This window comes from Notamacropus eugenii, chromosome 4 (genome assembly GCF_028372415.1).
Source record: "Notamacropus eugenii isolate mMacEug1 chromosome 4, mMacEug1.pri_v2, whole genome shotgun sequence".
In the NCBI taxonomy this organism is placed as follows: Eukaryota; Metazoa; Chordata; class Mammalia; order Diprotodontia; family Macropodidae; genus Notamacropus; species Notamacropus eugenii.
The window spans coordinates 259,039,578-259,052,333 of NC_092875.1; the positions used below are offsets into that span (position 1 = coordinate 259,039,578).

The 12,756-nt window shown below is 38.8% G+C and overlaps 1 protein-coding gene across 3 annotated transcripts in view; it reads left to right on the forward strand.

Annotated features, from left to right (window-relative positions):
* The window catches only part of LOC140501184 (meprin A subunit beta-like), a 47,569-nt gene extending 39,395 nt beyond the window's left edge, over positions 1-8,174 (forward strand). For all 3 annotated transcript variants that reach the window (XM_072604487.1, XM_072604488.1, XM_072604489.1), the window contains 2 exons: positions 892-1,095; positions 7,298-8,174. In XM_072604487.1, coding sequence (XP_072460588.1) covers positions 892-1,090 — 199 coding nt within the window. In that variant the 3' untranslated portion in view covers positions 1,091-1,095; positions 7,298-8,174. The remainder of the gene's footprint in view (positions 1-891; positions 1,096-7,297) is intronic.
* The last annotated feature ends 4,582 nt before the right edge of the window (positions 8,175-12,756 follow it).

Consider the following 12,756-nt stretch of genomic DNA (forward strand, 5'->3'; position numbering starts at 1 on the left):
ACTCTATTTCTTAGCCAGTATCAGATTGTTTTGATATTTACTGCTTTATAATACAATTTGAGATCTGGTAATGGCTAGATCACCTTCTTTCAAATTCTTTTTCATTGATTCCCTTAATATCATTGATTTCTTGTTCTTCCAGATGAATTTTATTATTTTTTCTAGCTCTATAAAATAATTTTTTTGAAAAATTTTATTAAATATTTCCTAATTACATGGAAAATTTTTAAAATTCATATTTGTGTCATAAAAAAATTTTGGTAGGATTCCTTCCTATTCATTTAAATAGTTTATATAGTATTGGGATTAGTTGTTTTTTAAATGTTTGATAGAATTCATTTGTGAATCCATCTGGTCTTGGAGATTTCCCTTAGGAAGTTCACTGATGTTCTGTTCAATTTCTTTTTCTAAGATTGAGTTATTTAAGCTTTTTTTTCTTCTTATGTTAATCTGGATAATTTGTGTTTTTTTAGATACTTATCCATTTCTCTTAGATGTCAAATTTATTGACATTTAATTGGGCATAATGGCTCCTAACAATTGTCTTAATTTCCTTTTCATTGTTACATAGTATGAGAAGGTCTTTTATGAACCCAAGAGGCAGCTTGGTGGTACAGAACATAGAGCACAGAACATAGAGTTCAAATCCTGCTTTAGATACGTATTACCTTGTCCAAGTTACTCTCTCTGGCTCAGTTTCCTTCTTTGTAAAATGAGGATAATAATACTGTTGGAATTTCTTACACATAAAAGAAAAATAAGTCTGAGAGTCTAGGAGGAAATGCTTGGAGCCCTATGCTAATGCTTGTTTGAAAACCCGGCCAAATGTTAATGAAATAGCATTTTAATGATGCTTTGCTATATTTTAAAATACAATTTTTTATTTTGTAGATGTCAATCAGGTGAAGACTGGTGGCACAGGGGAGAAAAATGTGAGATAATGGGCTCCACTAGGGACACCATAGCTGTCACAGCTTCATTATCTATTGCAGTTTTTGTTTCTATGCTAATAATGATTCTCGTGATTATCTTCTGCATTGCAAAGAAACACAGAAAAAGGAGCAACGCCAATACGTCAAATATGACTTAGAAAATGTAAGTAGGATTAAGGTAATTGAATTAAAATGCTAACGCAAGACTATACTTGGAGTCATTATGATAACAACTCTTGGTCTCAGAGGAAAAATAATGAAACGTGCTCTCTTTTTTGGGCAGAGGTGTAGTTTAATGGGAACAGAAAATTGCACATGGTCATTAAGGTATTTGCTTTTGTTTGACTGATTTTCTGTGTTATAAGAAGGCTTAAGTTCCACTGATTTTCTTCCTTTTCTGTGGTAGCACTTCCTGCACCCCATTCAGTGTATGGAAGGGACAGACAAGTATCATGTCACCATATAGAGGGAGAGAGAGTATGGATTTCTTTAGTTGTCTTCTCCCTGATCTCCTGCCTGTTGACTTGTCCTTTCTCTGAGAAAGGACTGAAGGATGATGATGATGAAGTGTTGGGAGGCAGTGTGGTTCAGGGGAAAGAGCACTGGCCTGACAACCTAGCTTCATTCAGAGCCTGTCTCTGATTCTCATCACCTGTGTGACCTTGGGCAATTTGCTTAATCTCTTTGAACCTGTTGGCTCATGGGACTAGATGGCTTCTGGGGCACCTTCCAGCCTGAGGCCACCCTTCAGTAGCTTGGGGGAGGCTTTGGAGCCTGTTCCACTAGAGAAGATTCCTCTATGCTTCATGCTGGGTTAGTAACAAGTAGATGCAAGAGACAAGCAGAGATCTTCATCACTGGCCTCACATAATTCACATGATTGATGCCTCACTTTCCCTCACCGCCCCCATTCAGTTGCACAGACATGTTGTTTATATCTCCCCAGGATCTCTCATATTCACCCTTTTCTTTATGCTTCTAGAGCAGACCTGCACAACTTGGCAACAGGTTCAGGCCGCAGATAGGTTAGACTAGAGACAAAATGACAATTAGTGGTTGCTGTGGGTCATGTGACAAACAGAATATTGAGCATTGGCAACCCTGCATTTTCACTGGCCACCAAAAATCCTTTTGCGGGCTGCAAGCAGCCCTGCAGGCTTTATGTTGTGCAGCACCCTAGTTCAGGTCTTCCTCATTTCTCCTTGGACCATCATAATAGCCTCCTAACTGGTCTCTTTCCCTCAAGCCTCCCCTCACTCCATTCCCTTCTCCACATAGCTGCCAAAATGATGTTCCTAAACCATCTCACCCCAGTTTTCAATATACTCCAGTGGGTTCTCTCTTCCCTCCGGTCTCAAATACAAATTCCTCTTCTTGGCATTTAAAACCCTTCACTCCTTGATTCCCACTGCACCTTCTCATGCATGATTATCCTCTGTGTGCTCGGTGTTGCACTAGACACAGCCGCTCTCTACTACTCACACATGACTCTCCACCTCTCATCTCCTGGCCTTGCACCAGGCTTCTCCCATGCTTGCGAGGCTTCTCTCCTCTTCTCTGTCTCTGAAACCTCTTACTTCATACAGATTTTTCTGTTATGAATGCATATGTGCATATGAGTTTATATGTATACATACACATACCTATATATGCATATACATATGTCTATAAACATACATATACACATGTATCTATGCATGTGTGGCCTGGTATACGTGTGTATATGTGTATATGTGCATATATGTAAATATGTGTGTAATTATAGACATACATATAGACATATATGTCTATATGTTTATATTCTTCACCAGAAGAGGAACTCCTTAAGGACAAAGTCTGTTTTTGTTTTTTGTCTTTGTATCCACAGTATCTAGTGTAGTGCCTTCAATGTAGAATGTACTTAAGACACTTATATTCTTAATTGATTGAGATTAATAAAAAGAAGGAGAAATAGAGAAGGAGGAAAGGGAGAGGAAGAGGGAGAGGGAGAGAGAGAGACAGAGAGACACAGAAAGACAGAGAGAGAGAGAACGAATAGCTGAGGGGGTCAATGTAGACCTCCTACAGCAGATGGCACCTTAGTTGTCTTTTCCACTAAATGGAAAATTCTTTTAGGAAGAAGTATAAAAGGAATGTGTTATAGACATAGGGAATAATTTTGCATAATCACAGACGGAGCGGATCAAGTACCACGTATGAATCATGTATGAAAAGAGTTAAGAGATCGTTTTGGCTGTGATACAGGTTTCATTAAGGGGAATAATCTGAAATAAGACTGGAAATGTAGGCAAAAGCCAGATTGTGGGATGTGTGAAATCTGAAATAACTGTGAAAACAAAACCTCAAGCTTCTGAGCTTGTTGGTTTATTAAGCAAAGTACACCAATTGCATAACAAATTTGGACCAGGCCCCCTTAGCTGTTACTGGACCAAGGGTTAAATGAGATAATATACGTAGAGTACAATTCAAATTTTTGAGTTCTTTATAAATGCTAGCCACTATTATTAAGGAGGTGAAGGATAAAATTAAGTTGGTGGCCATGTAAGTGAAAAAAGGATTCTACCATTCAGAAGATGTTGTGGAGGTAGCCTCAGCAAAACTTAGCGACTGATTAGATATATGGCAAAGGAGGGTTTAAGAAGGTCCCAAAGTTGTAAGCCATAGCAGCTGGAAGGACGGTCTTTTCCCTCCAAAGAAACAGGGAAATTTAGAACAGGAAAAGTTTATGGGGAAGATGATGAGCCTAGTTTATTTTCCACACATTTGCCAAAGGAATATTTTTAAAGTGCAGGCCTGACCTTGTCACTTATCTGCTCACCAAAGTACAGTGGCTCCCAGCTGTTTCTAGTTTCAAACACAAACTCCTCTGTTTGGCATTCAAAGCTCTGCACGATCTTGTTCCAGCCTACCTTTCCAGACTTAGCTATTTCTCCCCTTAATGCACTTTAACAATCCAGCCAAACTGGTCTGTTAGGTCTCTCTCACTCAAGATATTCCATAGGCTGTCCCGCATACCCAGAATGTTCTCTTTCTCCCTTTCCCTCTTAGAATCACTCAACTCCTTTAATGCTCAGTTGAAGGACTACCTTCTGCCTGAGGCCTTTTCTGATCCCTCTAGCTGCTAGTGCTTCCCACCATTGAAAATAAATTCTATTTATTTGATATTTCGTACAATTAAGTGTATATGTTTTTCCCATGTTAGAATGTAAAAGGCTGGAGGGCAAAGACTGTCATTTTTGTCATTCGGTCCCTGCCACCTAGAACAATGCCTGGCACATAATAAGAGTTTAAAGATCACTGGGTGTGGAGCCAGAGGACCTGGGTTCAAATCTCACATCTAATGCTTGCTATCAGTATGATGTTAGGCAAGTCAAGAAATGTCTCTGTGCTATCATTTCCTTGTCTCTAAGATGTGAGAGTTTGAGTATATGGCCTCTGAGGTCCCTTCCATCTCTAGATCCATGATTCTGGGATCCTTTGATTAATTAAGAGTAATGGAATTTGGGATATAATGACAGGTCATGTTGAGATGCATGAGATGCCAACAGGACATCCAGGTGAATTTGCTGATAACATGAGACTTTAAGAGAGATTAGGGATGTAGATAATATATGAATATATGTATACACACATATATGTATACACACATATGTGTATACACACACATATACATACATACATATATATATATACATAGATGGATAAAATAGAGATGAAGATGTATATGTCCACATTTATCTCTATTTCTGTCTCTAACTGGAAGGAGTCATCTGAACAGAAATGATAATTATACATATGAGAGATGAAGAAGTCACCTAAGAAAATAATATAGAGAGAAAACAGAAGCCCAGCCCTGAGCCTCATGGGATACTCACACAGTAGCTAGAAGGAAGATGTCATGTTTATGAGTCAGCCTCCATTTCATAGCTGATTAATCTAAAGTTAGGGCAGAAAGATCTTTTAAGTTCATCATAAGCTGAAGCATAGCAAAACAAGTAATTTAGCCAACAGGCTTATCATTTGGGAGATAACTTGTTCCTGAAAGTTTTACAGAGTTTACAAACTGTTTTATGGATGTTTAATGTGATGACAAGAGATTTCACATATGCTTACACAGGATACAATGGATAAATGTCATAAAACTTCTTGGGGCTAAGGTTGCCATGTTTTAGGGTTGAATAAAATCAAGGTCATGGTTGAAGAATGAAAATAAGTAGGAGAGGAATGTGACCAGAGAGGAAAGGAACAATAAGGTTTTACATATGCGGCAAGCCAAGGCATTGCCCAGTAAAAGTGTGAATATTATTTAAGACATGAAAAAGCTATAGTTTAAGTCTGGGGTGGGGAACCTGCAACCTCGAGGCCACATGTGGCCTTGTAGGTCCATTGGTGAGGCCTTTTGACTGAGTCAAAGTTTTACAGAACAGATTCTTTTATTAAAGAGACTTGTTCTGTGAAGTTTGGATTCAGTCAAAGGGTGACATTTGAGGACCTAGAGGGCCACATGTGGCCTCAAAGTTGCAAGTTCCCCAACCCTGGTCTAGGCAATTAAAACAGGTCACCATCATCATCATCATCACATATAAACTGACTCATGATCTTTTCCCAAGACCTTCCATTTTCTTAACTTTCTTGTTTCTGTTGACAGTATTTTCATTGTCTCATTCACCCAGGATCTCAACCTTGGGCCATCTTGAACTTCTCACTTTTTTCTTTCCATATGCATTCTTTTGCCAAGTCATGTTATAATTCTACCTTTGTAATGTTTCTCCTATATGCTGCCTACTCTCCCCTAACACTGCCCCCACCCTGGAGCAGGACTTTCTCACCTTATACCTGTACTATTATACTAGCTTTCTGGTTGGTCTCCCTACTCTAGACCCTTGTCAAATTCATCTCCCTAAAGAGCAAGTCTGACCATGTCATCCCATTTCCCATTCAATAAATTCCAGGGACTCCTTATTACCTCCAGGATCAAATATAAAATGCTTTGGCTTTAAAAATTTTTCATAATTTAGCCCCTTGTGACCTTTTCCAGGTAATTACACCTCACTCCCCTACCAGTAGTCAGGAATCAATGCCTGGCCTCCTTGCTGTTTCTCATACAAGATAATAACTTCATCTCCCAACTCTGTATTTATTATTCCTTATGCCGGGAACTCTCCCTCCTCATCTTATTCTCTGGTTTCCTCAGCTTTCTTCAAGTTTTGACTAAAGTCCCACCTTGAATAAAAAACCTTTCCCAATTCCCTTTAATGCTAGTATGTTCCCTCTGAGATCATCATCCATTTATCTTGAATTTGTCTCATTTGTATATAATTGTTTGCATATTGTCCCCCAATTAGTTCCTTGAGAGTGGGACAGTTTTTTTTCTTTCTTTGTAGAACTAGCACTTAGTACAGTGCCTGGCACATAATAGGTAGGTGGTTAATAGATACTTCTTGGTGTAGCTCTTTAAGGTAGACCAAGTACTTACCATATGTCATCTCATTTTGATCTTCACAATAACCCTTTGTGGAAGGTGATGTTATTGCTTCTATTTTATAGATGAGGTAAAGAAAAAGGGGGAAAGAGAAATTTTTTTTATAAAAAGAGGAGAGAGAATAACCACCCATATTTATATGGTGCTTCAAGGTTTATAAGGGTCTTTTCTCATAACTTTGAAAGGGTGGTGATGCAATTTTAATGGGGAAACTGGACCTGGAAAGAAAAAATGTGTTTTGGGATGATGTTTGATGGGAGATGGTAAGCCAAGATCCAGGTCAATCCTGCCAAATGCTGGATATCTATTCGCACCTTAATTAAACACTTTCTTTCAAGTGAGAGGCCATTTTAAATCTTACCCAATGAATAAACTTTCATAGCCATCTCACTGTTAGTGGAGGTCCAGTCTTAAAGAGATCTGCCAAAAGTTTTGCCTATCCTAATATTTTAGAATCTATGTAAAGAGAATTCAACAAGTTAGATCAATAATTTGGACAGTCTTTCCTGCCTCAAATTTTCCTAGAGCTCTTTATATTTGTCTTAATTTTGCTCCTTTTACAGCATACTTCTTTCTTATATGTTGTATTAGAATATACATTCCTTAAGAGCAGAAAAACTGGTGATTTGTTTCATGTTCGTATCCCCAGTGCCTAGCCTATTGCTTTCCTCATAACATTTAAGAAATACTCCTTGAACTCAATCGTTTTAATGTGATGAATCTCTGAGGCAGTGGGTGTGATTGGATGCCACCATGGAATGATTCCAGAAAGCCATTGATGGGGACTTCATTTAAAAGATAGATCATTTCATTGGGATTCATTCAATAAATAGCTTTCACATTCGTGAATTATGTCATAAATTTTTCTTTCTCCTCTTTGCAGGATAACCTTCCTAAAACCACATCTGCATTGCAATAACAACAACAGAAAAAAATAGGAAAATGTATTGCTTCCTCATCATGAATTCGTCCAGAAATAGATTTCAGCTGTGAGAAATGACAGTTTTTTTTGTAACCTATAATTACTTTTTTTTTCTGTTGAAAAGCATACCCTCTGCCAAAAATTGGAAAAACTGTCAATGAATTTTTTTCTTCTTTTTAACGTCATTCAGTTTCTGTGTCGTTTTGGTTGTATTGACGTATTTGGAAGAGGTCACCCGGGCTGTTCATGATGGAACTTCCTGCCCAATACAGGGCCCTGCAGTCCTTGAGAAATTTCAAATCAAGTTGCTAATCCTTGGGATGTGGGGAATGTCACCTCCTGACAACTCTAGCCACTTTGTCATTTGGAATCATCTCCTATGCCTCCTTTGGCTACAGGTGGTCTATCTCCCTGGCTGAGGACTTGGGACTGGCAGAACAATGAGTGGAATGAGTGCTGGATTTGGTGACAGGGCATCTGGGTTTGAATCCTGTCTTTGTGACTTTACTATCTTTGTAACCTTTAGCAAATGCTCTTGGTGGCCTCAGTTCCTTTACCTCCAAAATGACAGTGTTGTACTCTTTCCCACCTCATATCCAATCAGTTAATAAGTCCTGTTGCATCCATTTCTGCAAAATCTTTTATCCTTCTCCCCATTTCTGCTGCCCCAACATGAACATATGCCTTCAGAACCACCCAATTGGACTATGTCAATAAATTCCTTCCAAGTTCCCTCTTCCTCTGATTCATCCTTCATAACCACTTCCTGTAGAACTTTTCTTATGTATCTATATAGTTATGCTTCTTCTCTTAATAAAAATTTTTCTTCTCTCCAGAATATGGTTTACACTCCTCTTCCTGGCATTTAAATCCCACCACAAGCTGGCACCACCAAATCTTCCCAGACTTATTTCATATTTTTCATTTTTAAACATTAACATTACAGCCAAACTGGGTATCTCTGCCCTCTCTAAACCTGCACACTACTTATGCCTCTAGGGTTTGTTTAAGCTACTTCCTAAGCCTAGAACATACTTTTTCCCCATCTTTACTTATTGAAATTACACCCATCCCTGACAGTAGTGGTGCTAAAATCAAAGAGAAATAGGGGCCACTGAAACTGTAAAAAAGGATGTCTTTGGGCCACATGATACCTTAAAAAACACATTAACATTATGCATTTCATTGTATTTTTTATTTGTTTTGTTAAATATTTCCCAATTAAGTTTGAATCTCGTTTAGTTTGCACTTGGGAGTTTTGTGGGCCAGGTCTTTGCTTTAAAGTTTCTTCCCTCACCACAAGCATTTGTGACTTTGCTCTTTGTTTACACAACTCTAATGCAATTATCATGTACTCATTGTTTTTTCTAGGCATCTCTGAAGGTGTTATATTCCTTCACTAAACTGTATGCTCTATGGGGCAGATACTATAATGTATTTAAAGTTGGTATCAGCCCAGCACAATGCTTTGCCCTAAGTAGAGAGTAAACAAATACTTGTTGATATAATTGTGATCTAAGGTATATTTCTAAGGTCCTATGGTATAATTACAATGCCACTGACCCTTGTACCACCCGCAGAAATGGAATACTTTGGATGTAGGGCATAATGCTGACAAGTGACAAAAGGTCCAGCTTGATGCCTTCACGTCTGATGCTTTCAAAGATACTACAGCCTAGATAAACTATTCCCAGGCAGCCAAGCAAGAGGGAGTGGATGGATTTCTTATTTAGGGCCAGAAGATCTCAGAGCTAAGGGATGAGGTAAGGGAAAGAGGAAGCAAGAGATAATACCTAAGGCACAGGTCTGATCACTTCACTCCCCTCTGCAAGACACGTCAATGTCTCCTCATTACCTAAGGCAAAGTTAGGAGTTGTGAACATGAAACACAGCTGTTTGTTACTTGGAGGGAAAAGGTTGTCAACATTATGGGAACACATCCATGTCAGGTTGTAATATCTATAATATACAGGCCATTCCATAACTACCTTCTAAGTGCAGAATTACTATGAACATGGGCTTTATTTTATAAATCTTCTGTATAAATGCAAGGCAAATTACATCTGTTTGTTTTAGAGTTCTTCATCAATTAGCTCCTTCCTCTCTTTCTGGTCTTCTTATACTTCACTCCATATACTCGATGTAGCTACATTGGCGTATCTGGTGTTCCTTGAAGACAATGCTCCATTTCCCAACTCCATACTTTTTCTGTGACTGTACTCAGGTCTCGAATGGTCTTACTTCTCACCTCTGCCATTGGCCTTCCCTGGATTCCTTCAAAACTCAGCTCAAATACCAGTTTTCCATATCCCTGTCAATGATCGTGGCATCCCTCTGAAATTACTTTCCATTCATACTATATATCTTCTATAGTTGTTTTAATGTTGTCTCCCCCCTTAGAATGGGAACTTCTTGAGGGTAGCAACCATGTTTTTGACTTTCTTTGCATCCCCAGCACTAGGCACAGTGACACATAGGAAGTTCTTAATAAATGTTTCCTGATGAATTGATCAATAAGACAATAAGATCTTTGATAGTGATGATTAAGCCAAATACATTCCTTGTCAAAATGGTTCCTGGGATGCACTAAAGAAAATTACTTTGGAGGGTGAAGCCAAGTGATAGGATACAGTATGGTGGTTTCCCTTCTCCAGACACAAATAGGTCTAGAAAAAGCACCAGACAGAATCCTGATGGGGAAATCCAGACAAAGTCACAGTGAATGGGTTGTGTAGCACAGTTTGCACAGGGAGAAAGATAGGGAGGTATATAGATACTGGGGTTTGTAGGGCATGTGAGTACATGGGAGAGTCAAGAAAAGATCCAGTCTATGCCAGGGCTCTACCAGGACCATATTATGTCACCATGATGGTGGCAAGTACCAACTGGCAGCTTTGTCACTCACTAGCTAGTTCTGAGTTGCAGATCCAGGATCAGAATGAGGAGTCCTGCATGTTTGGTGGAGTTCCCTGGTTGGGATGCCCTGGGCAGTTAACCAAGAAGAGAGAAAGTTCAGATCACAGCAGGCCCCCGCAGTGGCTAAGGCTTCACCTCAAAACAAGAGCTCACCTCTAGCATCTAGCACAGCCTAAAGAGGAGTAACAAAGGCAGGAATCCCAGAGCAAAGGGAAGCCTATAATTCTGCCACTTTGAATGAACAGAATTTTCTAGCTGGCTGATAAGGGCAGAGTCAAGCAGTCTAATTTTGCACAGACCCAAACCCATATTAGAAATTGCAGAGCTCAAAGCAGGTAGCAATTAGACTTTGCCCTAGATCAAACCACTTTGTGAGCACTGGAAGCTCATAGGTTTCCAGTCTGTCCTTAAGATACTGGAATAACACAACACTCAATACCACAAGAAAGCAGCAACAGAACCAGCCCTGACCTTCTCTTCCAAAATGCAACTGAGACCAGCCCTAACATCAAGTCTAACGTTAAGAAGTAGGCTGGAAGGATGGGCAAACCAAAAACCCCAAGGGAATGAATTATCATGACAGGGAAGCTCAAGGCACAAATGCAGAAGAAGAGAATGACTCCAACATGTCTTCAGGCAAGGCTTCATGAAAAAATACAGTATGGCCTCAAACTCAACTAGAATTCATGGAAGAGATGAAGGAAGAGTTTTTAAAAAGAGTTAAAAATGTTCCCATAAATGGAATGAGAGTATGAGGGAAAATTGGAAAACAAATGACAGTTATGGAAGAAAGGACTAGAAAGGGAAATAATAGCTTGTTCTAAGAGTTATAAAAATTTTTTTAAGCAACAAAATCCCTAAAAATTAGAATGGATAAAAAAGAAGCTGATGATTCATGAGACAACAAGAAATGTTAAAATAATTTAAAAGGCTGAAAATATAGAAGAAAGTATAAGGTATACCCTAGCAAAAATAATTGACCCAGGAAAAAGAACAAGGAGAAAAAATTTAGGAAGTCAACACCCTGCCACTATGACTGAAACAAGAGTCTAACAGAGTATTTTTAAAAATTGTCCAAATCTGTTAGAATCAGATGGCAGAGTGGAAATACAAAGGATCCTTGAGGTATTCTCAAATTCTATTCTATTCTCTCTTTCTCTCTCTCTCTCTCTCTCTCTCTCTCTCTCTCTCTCTCTCTCTCTCTCTCTCTCTCTCTCTCTCTCTCTTCCTCTCTGGCTTTGTCTCAGGCACCAAAATTTAGTGAGTGGTTGTGTGATACATTTCCCATCCTGGTGGGTTATTCCAGGGAGGAGGTGAAGAAGATCCTGATGATGGAGGCTTGGGAAGGAGGAGAACAGCACAGGTCATCCCTTTATTCATGACAACTGTACCTAAGATCAAATTGCCTGAGGCTTATCCCAATACTTTCTCCCTCACCCTTTCATCCCTATGGAGCTCAATTTGAACTGATCAGAACCAATGATTTGGAATTATTTCCTTATTTATTTAGGCAGAACTCACTGCCTCATTTTCCCTGTGAGCCCTGGGCATAGACTTGTTCTCTTCTAGGGTAGGTTTTGATAAATGAAACCAATGATTAGTCCAAAAATATAAGCAATAAATGAATATACCTTTCAATTTTATAGGCAAGTTTTAATTGCTTAATACTCAGCAATTTCCAATTTTAAAACAAGATGAAGATCTAGAGGGATGTACTGGGAGAAAGGAGAAGGGAGAGGAAGAATGGGAAAACTTATCTTACATAGAAGGCACACAAGGAAGAGATTTTACAGTGAAGGGGGAAATGGTGGAGTGTGGGCAGTGATTGAACCTCATTCTCATCTGATTTGATTCAGAGGGAAGAATACAGACACACACTCAGATGAATATAAAAATCTATCTTAATCAATGTGGAAGTAGGAGGGGAAGGGGATTAAAAATAAGAGATGATAAATGGGAAGTTGGATTAAAGGAGGCAATGGTTAAAGAAAACAGACTTTGGGTGGGGGGAGAGAGAGAGAGAGAGAGAGAGAGAGAGAGAGAGAGAGAGAGAGAGAGAGAGAGAGAGAAGCATACATAGAAGAAAATAGGATGGAGGGAAATATACAGTTAGTACTTATAACAGTGAATGTGAATGGGATTAACTCTCCCATAAAATGGAAGCAGGTAGCAGAATGGATTAGAAACCAACACTGAACAGCACGTTGCCTATAAGAGATACACTTGAAAAAGAAACAAACACACATACACACACATACATAAGCACAGAATTAAAATAAGGGGTTGGAGCAGAATCTCATGTTTCAGCAGAAATTAAAAAAAAAGAAGGGAGGAGTAGCAAATATGATCTCAGAGAAAGCAAAAGTAAAAGATAGACCTAATTAAAAGAGATAATTAGGGAAACCACATTTTTTTTTCTAAAAGATACCATGGACAATGAGGTAATAAACAAAATTTTAACAGGAAATTTCTATGATCAAGGTCGTATTTTTTAAATATATAGG